Consider the following 18,255-nt stretch of genomic DNA (forward strand, 5'->3'; position numbering starts at 1 on the left):
CATAAATGGAGTACAGAAATGAGATTCCCGAACACCCCGAGAACGTGGGAGTGTGCGTTGTCCACCAGGTGGAGGGGGACACGTGAGATGACATGACTTACTTCTCTATTGGACCTTTTCTCACCAGGGTCTTTTCACCTAATCCACCTGATGTTTGATGACTACGTGCTTTACCTGTTGGAATCTCTACACTGTCAGGAGCGGGCCAACGAACTCATGCGAGCCATGAAGGGGGAAGGAAGCACTGGTAAGCCAGCACTTCACTGGGGACTGACCACCTGGCAGTGGGAAGTGCCTCCCTCCTTCTGTGGTGCATTTCTTTATCCCCAAGAATTTAGTTATGGTGAGTGGGTCAAGTGCCATGGAACCAATAATGAACTCGGACCTGCGTGTCTGTGGGAAGCACCTTCAATGTCATGATAGTGAGTGGGAGTCACCAAGGGTTTTAAGCAGGGGAGTGACTGGTGCGACACAGATTAGGAAGACAACTTGCCTTGACATTTGGCTCTAAGAACTCACCTTTTCTCTACTCGTAGCAGAAGTCCGCGAGGAGATCATCTTGACAGAGGCTGCCCCACCAACCCCTTCACCAGTGCCCTCGTTTTCTCCAGCAAAGTCTGCCACATCCGTGGAGGTGCCACCTCCCTCCTCCCCTGTCAGCAACCCCTCCCCAGAGTACACTGGCCTCAGCACTACAGGTAATGCAAGGTCTGGGGGTGGGGGAGTGGATGTTGAAAGCAAGAACTTTCTGGAAAAACGTTCATCTTTAAACTATGAAAGACAGGGCTAAAACCAACTACCCTTCCTGGATTTGTGGGTGACTTGCATGTACCAATTTCTTCATTGGTGTGTCTTCCATATGCTGCTGTTTTCAAGTTGACAGATTAAGCACCTGATAAAATCTCCACTGCCCGAGTGAAGCCACTGAAATTATTAAAGTGATATATAAGATAAATTAATACACAGCCATTCTTGAAAACAAAGTCCCTTTTTTTTTCCATCCCCCTTGCTGAGAAGCTCCTATCTGCTTTCTGGTTCATACCACAGAGCAGTCAGGAAAGTGACCTCCTCTATTCTGCCATCTTGAAAAAAAGGTCCATTCTTGAAAACAAGAAAGGAAACTGTGAACCCCAAACTGAGAAATATCTCTGGAAAGGGGGACAAACAGGAAGCCATATTCTAAGCCATGGCAAACAGAAGCAAGGCAGGAGCTGTGAACAGAGCTGGTCATGAGCCAAACTAAGGCTGCCCTCCACGTGACTGTGAGGCTGATGCCACTCACAACCAAGAACCACCCAAGTCTGAATGCATACTCAAAAGAATTGAGAGCAGAGATCCAAACAAATATTTGTGTATCTATGCTCCTAATAGCATTATTTACAACAGCCCAAAGTAGAAAAGGATCCAAGTGTCCACTGAAGGATGAATAAATAAAATGTGGTTAGATACATACAATGAAATATTATTCAGTCTTCAAAAGGAATGACATTCTGATGTATGCTGCAACATGGGTGAACCTTGACACAATAGAAGAAATATCATGCAATTCCACCCAATGAGGACCCTAGAATGCTCAAATTCATAGAGAATGTAGAATGGTGGTCATCAAGGGCTGGAGGCAGAGGAAATGGAGCCCGAGTTTAAGTTTGAGAAGATGAACAGTTCTGGAGATGGATGGTGGCGTTGATTGCACAACACAGCAAACATACTCACTGCTACCAGACTATACACTTCAAAATGGCTAAAACGGTGGATTTTATGATATGTGTTTTTTACCACAATAAAAATATCACCAAAATATCGATGGAGGCCCAGTTCCATGAAAGAGGAATAACAAACTAAGAAAAAGGAGAATTTTTGTCCAAAAGAATGAAGTTAACAGGACAATTTGAAAAGAACTGTTAGGATGAGAGCTAAAGGAGGAACTCCTACCCATGAGCGTCAAGTAGGGACCTTCACAAAGAAATGCACAATTGTGGAAGTAAAAATTTCAACAGGTAGGCCGAATAGAAAACTAGATCCACTGAAAGAGAATTAGTGAACTGAAACACAGCTGAGGAGTTCTCTGATTATGTGACACAAAGAAATGTGAAGGATAAAAGCTATGCTAAGGGCTGGGGATGTGGCTCAAGCGGTAGCGCGCTCGCCAGGCATGTGTGCGGCCCGGGTTCGATCCTCAGCACCACATACAAACAAAGATGTTGTGTCCGCTGAAAACTAAAAAATAAATATTAAAAAAAAATTCTCTCCCTCTCTCTCTCTCTCTCTTTCTCTCTCTTTAAAAAAAAAGCTATGCTAAGAGAAAGAGCTAATTAATCCATAAATTTCAATATTCATTTAATAAGTGTTCCAGAGAATGAATAGAAAGTGAAGAAATAATGGCTAACAGTTTTACAGAATGGAAAGAGACAAGATTGAAAGCTTTTCATGAACATTGTACTGAAAAAAGAGGGAGAGAGAGGGATAGAGAGAAAGAAAGAAAACCCTCTAAAGTCACTGATGAAAATCACAGATAAAGACATCCACTCCCCAAAAGAAAACATGGATAACCTCCAAAGGACAGAGAATCAGAATGGTGTCAGACTTCTCAATCAGCAACATTAGATTCAATATCTGAAACAGTATTTTTAAAGTACAGAGAAAAATGCATTGCAAACCTTGAATCCTAAGTTCTATACATTATATACATATAATGTACATATCTGTGTCCATGTGTTTATATAGGTATTTTTCCTTTGAGGACTATTTTATGTGCCAAGTTGCCAAGTTCTATGCTGGGTGTTATGGGAACTGTATATATTAATATGCCAAGGCCTTGCTACCAGGAGTTAACAGAGGGATAAGAGAAGTATAGAAATAACAATAATAGAAGAAATAATTTTGCATGTGCAATAAGTGAGGTATAAACTAATGCTATAGTGTTCCTAAGGAAGAAGAGGTTTCATTTGTTTGGAGGTATCAAGAGGGATCTCCCAAAGGCTCTTTGTGGAGTGGAGGGTTTGGTAGGGCTGTGATAAGTATTAATTCATTATTTTTTTATTCAGACCTGCTCAATTATCCTCCCATTACCCAGGTACCAAATCTGGGAGTCTGCTTCAAATCTTTGTTCTTGTTCAACTTCTGTGTTAGGATAAGCTAAGGTGCTATAAACAAGTAGACCCAAACATGTTAATGCAACAGAAATCTATGTCATGTTTGAAAACGATAGAGGCAGGATATTCTGTCACAGTGGAGAATCTCTTTCCATGCAACTGTTTAGAAGCAAACATTTCCTCATTAGACTCTGCCATACCCTAGAGCAAGTTCTCAAAGTGTGGTTCTCAAAGTGTGGTCTCCTTGAAACTGCTTTAAAAAGCTTGTTAGAAGGTCCCAGCAGACCAATTGACTTTGAAACTCTAGGGTTGGGGCCCAGCAATCTTGTTCAACAAACTTGTAACTGTTCCGATGTTCACCAGTTTGAGGACCACTGCCTTCAGTCTGTGCCAAGTTTGTAACTGGCAGACAGAGATAAAGAGGGTATGGAGGACGTCTGAGATGGCATACCACACTTCCACTCAGTCTGTCAGCAGGGACTCAATCACGTGGTCTCATGGAACTGAGGAGAGGCTAGGAAACGCAGGATAGTGGGTAGCCAGGTAGGGAAGGTGAACAGATTGGGGGCAACTGCTGGCACTCTCCCTCACACCTCCCATGTCCCGTTGCCCTAGTGCACGCCTGGACTGATCCATTCTTTCCTATCCCATTCATGCCACCTGGTTCGGACTCTCACCACTTCTCAGCTCCCACACTGCCCACTAGGTTTATTTTGGTGAGAAGCTCCTGCCTCATCTAAGTGCTGGGGCAAAGAACCGGCAGCTCCATGCAAAAGCTCTCCATCTGCAACTCTCTTCTCACACTGTTCCTCCTTCCAGGACCACCCCCTTCCATCGTCTGCCCGACCCATCCCTTGGTTCTCCTTTGACTTTTTCCCACCCCCAAGTTAGAATCTTCTTCCAGATCCCACAGCATGGGTCTAGTCATATTCTAGTTCTGCTTAGAATAGGGCTGTTTTCAGAATAAACTGGGAAATACATTTTTTTTGGGCGGGGGGGACCAAAAGAACAGGATCAGATTGCTCCTCTCAGGATGCTATCTTTTGTCATTCATTCTTTCACTCACTCACATCCATCCATTTATCCAAAAAATATTTCTCAAGTGGCTTTTTTTTTTTTTTGGTACCAGGGACTAAACCCAGGGGCACTTAACCACTAAGCCACATCCCCACTCCTTTTTATTTTCTTTTATTTTGAGACAAGGTCTTGCTAAATTGCTTAGGCCTGGCTAAGTTGTTGAGGTTGGCCTTGAACTTGCAAACCTCCTGCCTCAGCCTCCTGGGGTCACTAAGATTATAGGCATGAGCCACCACACCTGGCTCAAGTAGCTTCTAAACCCTTCTAGATAGATGGTTGTGTGACAATGAACAGTTTGACTATGGTTCAGCTCCTTGGGAGTGGATATTTAGAGGTAAATGTTCTGATGAGCAGATGGGCGATTACAAGATAGTGTGATCAGTGCTAAGTTGAGAGAAGGGACAGGGAAGAGGGGCACCTCCCACATGTATTTGGAGGGACTGGGAAGGCTGGAGAATGGGGAGAAGACATTCTAGGCACAAGAAGCAGCTGATATAAAGTCCTGAAGGGACGGGAAATCATATTATTTTCTGAGAACTTTGAGTATATGTATCCCTGGATTAATTCCTTCCCCAAAATGAAGGAATCTGTCCAGAAGTACTAATAAGAGAGGGGATGAGCAGAAACTTAAGAGCTTACAAGGTGCCTGCCCTCTTTTATACTTTTTCCAGGGGCAAAAACTTGCCAACTAACTCAGTGGCCCTGTCTCAGCCACTACTAAGGAAGCTGGACTCTGAAGTATTGACAAGTCGGGTTGTCAATAAGTGGCATTAAATCAAGGTTTGATTTCACTTTGGGTAGACAGCTACAGAGAGTCCTCCTCTTTGGAGAAATGTAGATTTGAGCACTGCCATATTTGTTTACATAGATGTACCTGAAATCATATTTTGATTTCTACTCCAGCTTCATAGTGGGTAGTTTTCTAACTCAGAGAAATTGTAAAGAACAACTTTGTTCACTGAGCACAAAATGCTGTTTGCAGCCCTTTGTTCACTCAGGTGTTTTTTATGATTGGATAACTGTCCTATGTCTCCCACCTCCCTCAGGAGGAGCAAGGGCAGTGGGAGCAGCCAGGAGCAGTTTCTGAATAGTCCTGCCCACGTGTCCCTGCTGCCACCAGGGAGACACACATGTCTGTCAGTGATGACATGCTTACTTCTGAAATAAACAGGGAAATTATGCAAATAAAACAGTTCTGCATTATGAAGCTGAAATAATTTGAGTGAAATGGTTTCTCACATTGTGTCAACTTATCAAACAAGGGTACTCTCAGGACATGAGAGGAAGGGAAGATTGTGCAGGAAAGATTTCTATAAGCTAGCTCCTCATAATTCCCATCCGGCTAGTGAGTCTGCCTAGCTCTCTTCATAGCAATTTGGAGGCCTAAAGTGTGGCAGGTGTGATAATAGTCAAGGCCACAGGAATATCACAAATGTGTTCAGAGATTTTTGTGCAATGTGTTCAAGAGTCATAAAAGTAGCTTCTTAGAAATACAAATGTGAAACAGGTTCTCTTCAGATGACTGTAAGCTTTGAAGATTCTGGCACATTCCAGCTTTGTTCTCAGCTATCTCCGGGGGGGCATTAAAATGTCATCCTATATAAAACTATGCATAATATTTTTCTCAAATACCACTTTTTTTGCTAAATTAGACTGGACCTTGGCAGGCAATGGGTCACAGTCTTAGAGGAAACATAATTTCCTAACAACATATATGGTTTTATGGGCTTATAATAAAGCACAAATTATTTATTCATGATGTACACCTAAAATTAAGAAATTTATTATGGTAGGCTTCTTAAATTTGAGGACTTTCACTGAACAGCATTGCAAATTAGAAAATAATTATGTAAATCCTATAAAATGGATTTGCCATTTTTTTTCCTAAAGTTAACTCAGCACATGGTTTTCACGCCCAGTTAATTTTTATTTGTTTTTAAATCATTGCTTGATTTATATCCCATCTACTTCCCAAAAAGTTTCTGAAGTAGTTTATGATAAAAACAGGAAAACCAATCTTTTTTTTTTTAAGACCAAAATCAGGAAGCAAGAAATAAAGGAAAGATGAGGTAAAATTAAAACAAAACAAAAAAAAAACAGTTGGCTAAAAAGTTTTGTTTTGTTTTTAAACTGTAAGTGAAAATTTAAGTGGCCCAGCTCCTTTGTTGGGTTTCCAGCATACCCTGACTATTACTGACCAGTGGATGCATTATCAGGTTGAACTAGTTGAGTGTCAAGGCTAATCGTACCCGTGACTCTCCAACAAATCAACGTCTCACTGTGGATGGACACTTCCTCATTTTTCTAGCAGCGAAAGAGAGAACAGTGTCATGACTGCTTAGTGAGCACAAAGTGAAAATAAGTCCATTGCACAGAACTTCTGGCATTCTTTGATACAAGGATAGGGAATCCAAAGCAGTACAGCTTCAGCTTCTCAGGAAAATGGCCACTCTGTGCATTCACATCTGTCTAGTCCCATATCCACACTTCACGTATTTCTAAATAGGCTTCCTTAAGACTGTACTTATTGTTTTCAAAGCAGGGAGGGACAAAGAAAGTACTCACTAGGTCCCTAAAGTTGAACCTGATATATGGCCAATGTTGATTGGGTTTATTAGTCTATGGCCAAGTCATGTTAAGAGATAGGCCAAAGATTCCATTTCAGTGGATTTCTGCAAGGTGAAATCCAGTCCATTTGTCCTCTCACCCCCAACTTTGCGGATTTGCCATCTCCCCGTGGCCAGCAAAGTCCAGCTATCTTAACTTTAGGGAAAATGGGCTTTTCCTCCTCAAAAGCATGGCAGGTGGTGCCAAACTATCACCCATTTAACATGACATTGGACTGTAATTCTTTAATGTCATGTAAAGAAAATGTTGGACTTCTATGCTGTCTGGGTCGGGCCACCGAAGGGCTCTAAAACCCCCGTTTATGATGTCACGTTAAGTATCACCTCCTTCAACAATGACAATAAAAGTTAACTATTAAACTCATGTTTTCAACTTCCCACCATGGGTTCCCTGCAACACAAAACCAGAAAATTAAATCATTGAGATGTGAGGATGCCTAATGAAACAAGAAGCAAATTCCTCATAAATGGCCCTAACTGTAAAACATCTGCCTGCCCAGCTGCATTTTCAGCACATCAGTTGAGGATGTAACAAAGATGACTGACCCCTAGTCTTTCCAAATAACAAAAGCCCAGTTATTCTGAGGACAGCTAAGCTGAGTGGGACATGGTGCATGTGCAGCCTGCCTGCAGACCTTGGTGACTCATTTATAGTGAATTCCTCCCCTTTCAATCCCGGCTGCTTCCTTTTCTTTAAAGGAAAAGAATTAAAATAAATACATAAACTGGGACTAAAACCAGACTGTTTGATGCATGCTGACTTCGCACCATCAAGTCTTGGCTTGGTGTTGTTGGGACCTTGGATTTGCTCCTTCGTTTTCTCATTCCCTTTTTCACTAAATATGTATTCTGTGTCTCATCTGTGCCCTGGGGGTACAGAAGTGAAAAAGACATCATTGCTGCTTTTGTGGTACTTTTATTGTTGTGGGCAAGAGTCAATGCAGAAGTAACCCCCCAGGCAAATATATAGTTTCAAATCGTCATCCGGGTTTAGTGGTGCATGCTTGTAATCCCAGCAGCTGGGGAGGTTGAGGCAGGAGGACTTCGAGTTCAAAGTCAGCCTCAGCAACTTAGTGAGGCCCTAAGCAACTTAGTAAGACCGGGTCTCTAAATAAAAAATAAAAAGGGCTGGGGATGCAACTCAGTGGTTAAGCACCCCTGGGTTCCATCCCTGGTACCAATAACATAATAACATTAAAAAGTCAGTTCTACAAGTGAAAATAAAAATGTGCTACAAAAAGGTACAAAATGCGGACCTGCCTTAGTTGATAGAGACCGCCTCTCTAAGGATGTGATATTTGCCTAAGACATGAAGTATCACAAGGAGCCAACCACATAAATGTTGGGGAGGGGAAAAGAACATTCTAGGCAATAGGGACAACATGTGCATAAGCTTGAGGCAGAAAAGAGCTTGGAATAGGTGAGGAGGGACTGGAGCACATAAATAAGGGAGAGAGGGTCAGTTGATGAAGTTGCAGAGAGAGGCAGAGGCTGAACAATGAACCAACATTTCTTTCTGGGAAATGATTCATTTGCTTGCCCCTGATCAGTTGTGTCAATCAGATTTTGGCCATGGAAGTATTAGTGAAATGGGAGGTTTCCATGATCAGGAGGTATTCTTCCTAAGCACAGCTATCTGAAGGACAGATGACAGCCAATGGGATATATATAATATAGATATAAAATCTTCTTTCCCTGTCTCAGTCTTGAAGGTTACAGGAAATGTTTATTAACATTTCCTGAATCAAGCAGAAATTAAGCAACATTGCCCCAATAGAACTTTCAGTGATAATGGAATTTTTTAAAATCTGTAATCCAAAACATTAGCCACTAGTCATGTGTTTCTATTGTTCACATCAGATGTGGCTAGTGCAGCTGAGGAACTGAATCTTCAATTGCATTTAGTTTCAATTAATTTAAGTTTAAGTAGCCATATGTGGCTAATGGTTGTTGCTTAGGGTAGGGCAGCTCTAGAATCTCGTCAACACTTAAAGGAGCTTATTTCTTAAAAAAAAAAAAAAAAGAAGTACAAATAGCTTAGTTTAGATGAAAATTTGAGTAATATCTATAAGGCTTAGGATCTCAGTGGGGAAAAAGTTCAAATGATTTGGTACAAGATTTGAAGGGAACAGTATAACAAGTAGCCTGGGAAGCAGTCTAACTTTTCACAAGTTTACAGCAGGCTCTCACAATTTGATTTGGAATGGCCCTCCAAACACACAGCCTTGCTACCCAAAATATGGTCCATGGACCAACAGCATTGCCACCCCATAATTCTATAAATGCCCCATTCCCAACCCACAGAATCAGAGAATTGGTAGTTAGTCAGTAGTCAGAGACTGCCTTTCTAAGGAGGTGATATTTACCTAAGACCTGAAGAATCGCAGGGAGCCAGCCGCATAAACGAGAGGAAAAGAACATTCTAGGCAATAGGGACAGCATGAGTGCAAGCTGGAGGACATGCTGCACTTTGAACCGCATCTCTGGGAATTCAAACACCCATCCAAGTGTGAGGAGAATGGCTGTTTGTGGAAAGATTTTAGAGTTGGGCAGATCTGGGTTCAGATCCCAACTCGGCCATTTTCCTGGTCAAGTCCTTCAACCTTTGGCCGTCACTTTTCTTACCTCTACAAGGAGGTAATACTACCTACTTCAAAAGGTTGTTGTGAAGATTAAATGAGTCAATGTATGAAGAGAAACTAGCGTGGGGTCTGGCTTATGTTAGATGGTCATTGCTAATTTATTCAACAAATCATTATTGACAGCTATTATGCTCCAAGCTCCCTTCCTGTCCTGTATTTAACACCCCTTCCAAAACAAACCAAAAAAAAACATTCAGCAAGAGGAATGTTTTGTTGGGGATGGGAAGAAATGTTCCTGTCTAGCACTTTCAATACTCTCACTGCCTCTTGTGAGATCTTCATTGAATTCTCAAGGATCAGAGACTCCCACCATTCTCCTCAGCCCTTCTAATAAATAGGGATGTAAGAAGGGAGTGGGTGGAGCATGAAATATGGGGAAATATGGGAATTAGACAAATAAGAGACGGTTGTTCTTGTTTTACCAACAAATAAAAAGCACTAGAGCCGTCTTTAAAATCAAGCACAAAGTGTTAGCTGCACAGTTTCTTTCATTAGTTTCCTTAAAAAGAAGCGACCACAGCAGCAATTCTTGCTGGAGGTCCCTCTGGTAGGAGAGGGAATGCAAGGGGTGTTCTTTTCTGCTCCCCAGGCAAAAAGGGTTTCTCACCCAAGCCAGTAGGTGTTAATCTGCTTAAGCCTGCCTGAGTGGACGTGTTAGATTGCTGGCACATGGCCATTTAGAGGTTTTGTTCCCCAGACCACAGGAGCCTATTTTTCCAAGAGTTCCAGTAGCTTTTTGTTTGATAACGTCTATTTCTAGCAGCATTTACTCCTTCAACAACAAATTCTATGGAACAAAAATTTATTGAACACCTACTATTTGGCAGACCCTCTGTTGGGGATACAGAGATGAATAAGGAACAGTTGCTGTGCACCAGGGGCTCGTACAAAAGTAACTTCTGCTGCTGCCTCTCAGGTGATGGCTATTATCATCATGTTTTCCTACTGCTTGGAAAAAAAAATCCTTTGGTTTCCTGGACTGCCCCTTATAAATATCCACTGACCTTGCTATACTCCCCTGAGATCACAGGGGCTTAAAGGGTTAATTACTTGCTTGTTGTGGCTGGCTCATTGTTCTCTCAAAACTATGCCCCCCCCACACCAATTATGTTTCCCAGAGTAAAATCTGTTTATATGTTTTACTTTTTGCAGAGACAATATATATTCGTTAGAAAAAAATAAAGGGAAAATTTTAAAAATCATCCCTAAATCCCCAGAGATAACCTGGTTTAATAAAAATAGTATTTTTAAAATAATAATATTTTAAACATAGGTTTAAAACATAGAGGGCAGACATGCTTAATACAATCATCTGAGATGTGATCATTTGGGGATTTTTTCCTTCTGATCTTCTTGCATTTTCTTATAAGTGATGCCTAACATGTAGTCTTCCAAAGTCATTATCTTTTGGAGGAAGAATGTGGAATAGATGCATAAAGCAGGAAGAGGTACTCTCAGCCATACTGCTGAATAAGGACGCTAGTGATTTTAGAGGAAAACATGTTTAGACATTTGCTGTAATTGATTTTAAATTACTGTTCCCATAAGTGTTCTGTCACTAATGTGTGAGGCAGTTTTCTGTTACTATTTAAAAAAATGCTTGAGATATCGCACTTATGAAAAGAGAAAGTGTACTTCTGGGGTTTTAGAGATTTCAGTCCATGATCAATTGGCCCCATTGCTTTGAGCCTGTGGCAGCACATCATGGTAGAGCCGGTGGCAGAGCACGACCTTTCACCTTGAGGCCAGGAAGCAAAAGCCCTTGGAGATCCTGGCCACAGAGTCCCCTCCAGAAATCTCCCACTTGCCACCATGCCCACCTCTTGAAGGTTCCACCACCTCCCAGTTGTACCACCCTGGGAATCAAACCTGTAACACACGGGCCTTTGGGGACCACTTAAGATCAAACTATAGCATCCAGTGATAGAATTGACCCAAGAAACTTGTATTCATCCCTTGAGGTGTACAATGAAAATATAAGTTTTATATAAGAATACCTGAATTCATAATGAAGAGAGCTTGAATACCATTTAAAAATATGCCACATGTCAGGTTTTTTGACATATCTTGATTAATATAACAGTCCAGCAAGATAGATATTATTACTGCTCCTTTACCAATGATGAAACAAAGGCCCATAAAGTTGAAGAGTCTTGCCCAGGATCTTTTAGCTAGTACACACAGAATCAGGATGCATAACAGAGACATTGTGATAGAATAGAAAGTGTGCGGCAGTCTTGGGTCCCACAGGCCACCAAAGCACTCTGGGACTTTGCTCAAGCTATTTAACATTCTGTGCTTTTCTCTGATGCCTCTTCTGCGTTCCATGTTGACATGAGGAGACAGTCCTAAGAATAAAGATGAAGCCTATTGTAAGGATGCTGTCCAGGGTGTTGTTGAACAGTTCACAGTTGCCTCTTTCTGAGGGTGTCTGAAAGAAAGTCCAGTTTGATCTGAATTCCAAGTATAATATTACTTCTGAGAAATTTGTTTACTATCTTATGGCTCCTAACTGGTTAAGCTTCATTTTAGCATTAGTTCTAGAAAACTCAGAGCCAAGTTTAAGATCCTTACATAGGAAGAGTTTGGATCTTTAGGATATGTTGTGTTTTGCCTTATTCCTGATTTCATTTTTTACCTTCAATTTTGTTTTTCTTCTTTCATATCTACTTTCATATTATCTTTTTGAATCTTCTTTATTTCTATGTGCTTCCTTTATTTATTTATTTTAGCTTTCTGTTTTCTCACCCATGAACAGGGGACAATATTTCCCTGAACAATTGTCTGAAAAGCCCTGAGCACGGTGCTCAAAAAATGATATCTCCTTTTCCTGTTCTTGGGATGAATCTTTGTCTCTTTTCATTAAAAGAGAAGGGCATTGGTCTGGGGTTGTGGCTCAGCAGTAGAGTGCCCACCTAGCATGTATGAGGCACTGGGTTCAATCCTCAGAACCACATAAAAATAAATAAATAAAAGAGAAGGGCATTATTTGCATTCTAAAATATTCTCCAGTTTACAAAAGGGCTCACTACAAGATTCTTTTAATAATAAAGCAATGTATTTAAAATGAGTTTCCATCTCCACCTTCTTTAAGGGAGGGTATTCCTTACTGACGTCCTATCACATGGTTGGCACAGTGCTGATCCCCACTAACTTTGTGCCACCTCCTCCTATGCCCCTGTCAATGCATCAACTCTCCTGTGCCATTTATAAAGCCCTGGAAATGAAATGAACTAGATTTTTAAAAATGCAAACCCCCTTTCTTTAACTTCCTAGAGGAATTTTAAGACAGAAATGGTCTGCTGCAGAAAATATAGAATTGGAGGACCAAATTTTTCTCTTTTATTTCACCTTTAAAAAAATGGCTTCCCTTGAATCCTCTTCCCTCCACATATGTTTATTTTCAATATGTTAACATATTTTTTTAATTAAAAAAAAATTTTTAGTTGTAGTTGGACACAATACCTTTATTTTATTTCTTCATTTTCATGTGATGCTGAGGATCCAACCCAGTGCCTCATACATGCTAGGAGAGCACTCTACCGCTGAGCCACAACCCCAGCCCCACTATGTTAACATATTTTAAAACTTATCAGAAATGAAATTGTCCAGTGAGTTTATTATAAGCTCATTAACAATTTCTTAAATTTTCTTTTTTGAAAATTATAACCATCTTACATCTAAGCATCTTGAGGGCTTTTATTTTTGTCCGGCTCCCCTCCCCACCATAGTGCTAAGGAGCACTTTCAAGGTACCCAATTAAAAGGAAATAAATAAAATTAATGATATGTATGGAATCAGTCACAGTCCAGGTCTCTGTCTAATAATCTTCAAAAAGACCTGGGCAGGCAGAGCCCAATAATCTACTTAAGTTTGCTTAAAGCAATTTGTTAGATCTTTAACACCTGTTGAGTGCTGAAAAGTTAATTTTCAGGGCCTGCCTGGGCTCCATTGCCCCTTTCTTCCTTTTAAATTTTTTATTAAGAGTCTTTTGGTCACCAGGTTCTGTGCTAAGCACTGGGGATCTCATGGTGGACAAAGCAGACAAGGTCTCTATCCTCATGAAGCTTACAGTCTGTGGGGGAGGGCAGGCATTAATTATATCGTTTTCTCTAATGGGTATAGAATTAATTGCAATAGGAGCCATCAAGGCCCTGACCTGGTGTGGGTTAGGAGATAGCCCCTCTGGATTAAGATATGAAGAATGAGTGGGTATTAAGAGAGGGACAAGGACTAGGGCAACAGAAACAGCATATGCAAAGGTCCTGTAGTTCTAGGAATTGTGGTACTCTGGAGAAAATGAAAGATTCTGTGGCTGGACCAGATAGGAATATTTCAGGTAAATGTCCACGAAGCCAGAGACACAAGCCTTGCAAAGACTTTGGCCTTCAGTTCAAGAGTGATTGGAAGCCACTAAAATGTTCTAAGAAAAACTTAGTAACCAATGCATCTTAATTTGTCTCTGCAGGAGCAATGCAGTCGTATACCTGGTCTCTAACATACACAGTGACAACGGCTGCTGGGTCCCCAGCTGAAAACTCTCAACAGCTGCCCTGTATGAGGAGCACTCATGTGCCCTCCTCCTCCGTCACACACAGGATACCAGTTTACCCCCACAGAGAGGAGCATGGGTAGGTGACTTTCTGGGATGCAGCGAGACTTTAGATTTAAGGTGGGGTTCACTTAGCAGCTATTTCCCCAAAGGATAGGAAGGCTGCCACTCTTTGTTGGGTTGTCATAGTATGCTCAGTATTGTACTGTGTATAACTGTCACTCATAATCCCACGCAACCAGGTGATGTAGGTAGGTTGGTGTTAGCAACCCCATTTTGCAGAGGAGGAAGCTGAGACTTGGAGGTCAGAGCAAGTGTGTCTGCTCCAAGCCTGTATTCTTCCTCTTTACCCTCTCCAGCAGTCCAGTCTCCCTGAAAGGCTCCTTGTGAACTCTGTAGATGTTCATAGCTTTGTACTAGGTCCAAGTCTCTGTGACTCCATTTAGAGGAGGGCTTCCCTACCTGTGGGTGGGAGGTCCCTGGAGAGGGGTAGTTATTTCCCAGGCACAGGGAATCCCTGGAGGTTCCAGCTCTGTACCATAGATAAATAAATCATTTGTTTTGCCCATTTTTTTTTTTCTTTTCAAATCTGGGCAGTGATGTTGGTGTGATGAATAAACTGCAAATCAATTCATTTGCGGGTGTCCCCTGACACAGTAGCCCATTACGCACTGTCTTTCATTAAAGACCCTAAGCTTATCAGGCCTAGTGAGTAGATCTGAATGAGATGTCAGAAAGAGATGCCACCCTGTAGTTCAGGGAGCCTCCCTTGCAGCCACTCACAGGCCAGGTTCTGAGGCACCAGCTGTGGGGCACCAGAGGAGCCAGGGAGGACCTCTCTGGTCCCTTGCCCCAAGAGGCCCAGCCTAAGGCAGCAAGGCAGAAACCCTGAAGGTGGGCACAGGCCTGGAGGCTGGTGTACTTTTCCATATTTCTGGGTGCCCCTGAGGGCCAATGGGGAGCCATTATTTCCTCAGGGGGGCTTTTAGAGTATTTTCTATACGTTTAGAATAGACTACAGTTTTGTTTCAGAGAGTGTTTTGAATCTGCAGGAATGGCAGAATAGACACTCCAGGGTCACAGGTCAGCATCTTGGCCATGGAGATGTTATAAGGGCTCTGTGGTATCGAGTGTCTTCACACACATGATCCCTAGAAAAACCCTGTGCCGCATTTGCACAAATTTGCAAAACAGGACTGTGAGTAGCCCAAACTCACACAGCTAAAATATAAGGGACTCTGGCTTAGAACAGGGGTCTCTGACACCTGGTGGGTCCTGCCGTGGCACTTCCTGGAAGAAGAGGAAGGGGCAAACACAAATCCCTGCTCCACTTCTTTTCTCTTCTCCCCCGTTTGGTTTCAGGATGTAACATGGGGCCGCTCAGCATGGTAGGAGGAGAGTTTCCATCACAAATTGCATTTTGCTCAGAGCTGGAGTCCATTCCCTGAGCGCTTGTGTCGAGGGCGCTGAGGGAGAAGGGAAAGCTACCTGGGGCTTTAAACTTACCAAAACAAGGCTGCATGGAGATAGGAATCAGAAAGAAGAAGAAAAATAGGAAAAAGAACAAAAAGGGGAAAAAATAGATGAGGTTGATTTTTAAAGGTGTCAAACTGATTTGTTCTCCTTGTTCTGACTCACCCTGTTCAATGCGCTTGCCACATTTTAGGTACACTGGAAGCTATAACTACGGGAGCTATGGCAACCAGCATCCTCACCCAATGCAGAGCCAGTATCCGGCCCTCCCTCACGACTCGGCCATCTCTGGGCCACTCCACTACTCCCCGTATCACAGGAGCTCTGCCCAGGTGAGTGGATGGTCCTGCTTGGTACCAAGTCCAGTCAACTAACAACCAGTAAGCACCTTCTGCAGACTCTGTGTGGCCCAAGAGTCCCCAAGGAGAGCACCATCTTTCATCAGTGGCTGGCCCACGCTGGCTATCTGGCCAGCAATCCTGTACCACTTTCCCTCACTGGTCTGGATGGCTTAGCAGTTCTTTAGTCAGCTCCTCTCTCTGACTTCTTTAATGTCAGGATCCCATGGGCCATGCATCTGCTGTCCCCTTCTAGGAGGCCACTGTCACTGCTGGCCTCTGGTCTCTTTTCCCAGCTCCACCGTCATGGAGCCTGTCAGGACTAGCATCTCAGCGTCACTCTCACTGGTCTTCCCCTTTTCAGTCCAGTCCACATGTAATTGGAACCAGAAAAATCTTCCCAAAATGGACCCATTTTTGATCATTCTTAGGCCATACATCTCCTTGGGTTTCTCACTAACAAACTGCATTGTGGCCCGGGGCAGGTGTGAACCAGGGTTACATGTGGGACACCAGAGCCAGGCATTCTGCTCGTCTTTCCTCTGCGTTGGCCCCAAACACAACTGCTCACAGGTCCATTCAATTCTGCATCTAAATGTCTCTACCTCTGTGCTGCCCTTGCCTCAGCCTCAGCCTTTATCACTTCTAACTTAGTGACAGAAGACCTTCTGGTGGCCTCTGTATCTCTAAAGCATGCCCTATCTCATGTCTGTCCCCTACACTGCAGCTGGAAGAGTCTTTGGAAAAAACTGACCATGACACTTCTTCTTTGATACATCATTGCTTTCAGGGTCAGGTTCAATTCTTTAACTTGTTTCCCAAGATTGTTATCTTTCTGGTCTATCCACCACCCTCTCTACCCCTTGTCCTCACCATGTATTATTCCTCTGGCTGGGTGTCTCTTCTGCTTCTCATTCAAGACAAACTTCTACCTCTTTTGTGACATTTCCTGACAGTACTGGCTTCCTCCTTCCTTCCTGGCGCACTTCCTTATCAAGTGCTACTCTCTGAGATTCTGCTTTCAGTCATACGTCTTACACCCTGTTGTCACCAACTTTCCTGCCTAACTCTACAGGAGACCCCAAGCTCCTTCAAGGTAAAGATTAAATCTATATCCCCAGGTCACAGGAGAAGGCACCATCAAAAAGATCAGCTAACTTTTCCTGCACCAAGCACCATGTACATCCTCTAGATAACCCTTGCAGAAGAGAACTTGAGACTCTGGGTAACTAACTGGCCTGTGCATTTGAACCCAGGCAGTGTGACTCCCATCCAGGCTCTCAGGCCCCCCACCCTGTGCTGCCTCTCAGAGATGGGCTGTCCCTAAACATTCATATATGAAAGGTACCATCAGCACGAACAATGGTTTAGTGAGCTGAGCGCATGCACTCTATGCTGCAGGTGTGGGAAGCCATGGCTGATTCAGGGAGTGGTAGAATCAGAACTGTGCCTAAGAGACCTCTCAGGGACCCCATAGGATGAATCATAAAGGAAGAAGAGGCAGAGGGCTCAGCTCCAAAGCACTTGCAAGAGCCTAGGAGAGACACAGCAGGACCACAGGATAGCAGGATGAGGCTAGGAGGGAGGCTGCAATGACATCAACTGTCAGCACACACTCTGGCCTCCTGGGGAGAGCAACGAGGAGAATGTAGCCATAACACAGGGGCATTGGGGGCCAACAGGCGTTTGTTTTGATTTCCATGTACAGTACCCAGTGGAGCCCTGGTTTAATCCCCAGACAGGCCAAGAAGTTGATTCCACTAAATGCTTACCTGGGGCATTCATTATAGGTCTCCAGCTACGTCACCCAGAGATGCCAGCTCCTTAGGTACTGCCTCTCCTGGGAGCAGAGTCTGTCCTCCTCTCTGGGATCTGGGGAATGACTAGAACTGCTGCCACAGCCTGGGTCACCCTGGGCACAGGCTGGCAGCTCCTTCATTCATTCATCTGTTCTTCAAGTGGTTGCTGGGGGCAAGCACTGCTGGAGGCAGAGCAGGTCTGCTGTGCAAGATAGCGTCCCTGAGCCACAGCTCCGGGCATTATGGTCCCTCCCTCCCTCCTTTACCCCCACACCCCTGCCAGGAAATTTCAGGAGCTGGTTTTCTGGAGTGATATTTTAAAGCCTTGACATAAAAAGAAGCCAATGTCTCCTCAAGGGTCATGCAGACCCTGGTGATCAAAGATAGATCTGCAGCATCTGCTCTGGAGGCTGCAATAGACCGAGAGTAGAACTCTATCATATAATAGCCTGTCTTAATAGAAGGACCCAAGATCTAAACCAAAGCCCCTGGAGGGGCCTTCTCTATCCTAGATATAGACTGGGTGTGAGCGGCCCCAGGGCCCTTGTCCAGCTTCTTTGTCACTATGGTTTGTGATGCTCCTGTCCCAACACAGACACACACACACACACATACCTTTCTTTCTCTCTCTGTACTTTAATGCCTTAGTCTCCAT

General features: G+C 43.1%; 1 protein-coding gene across 3 annotated transcripts in view; it reads left to right on the top strand.

Annotated features, from left to right (window-relative positions):
- The window catches only part of Rfx4 (regulatory factor X4), a 161,249-nt gene that overhangs the window by 136,014 nt on the left and 6,980 nt on the right, over positions 1 to 18,255 (top strand). For 2 of the 3 annotated variants that reach the window (XM_058574261.1, XM_058574263.1), the window contains 4 exons: positions 128 to 247; positions 537 to 698; positions 13,907 to 14,069; positions 15,657 to 15,795. In XM_058574261.1, coding sequence (XP_058430244.1) covers positions 128 to 247; positions 537 to 698; positions 13,907 to 14,069; positions 15,657 to 15,795 — 584 coding nt within the window. The remainder of the gene's footprint in view (positions 1 to 127; positions 248 to 536; positions 699 to 13,906; positions 14,070 to 15,656; positions 15,796 to 18,255) is intronic. The other variant, XM_058574262.1, reaches the window with a different exon arrangement.

The sequence above is a fragment of the Marmota monax genome, unplaced genomic scaffold (assembly GCF_021218885.2).
Source record: "Marmota monax isolate L192 unplaced genomic scaffold, Marmota_monax_Labrador192_F-V1.1 WCK01_AAM20220418_F8-fsc00051, whole genome shotgun sequence".
Taxonomy (NCBI): domain Eukaryota; kingdom Metazoa; phylum Chordata; class Mammalia; order Rodentia; family Sciuridae; genus Marmota; species Marmota monax.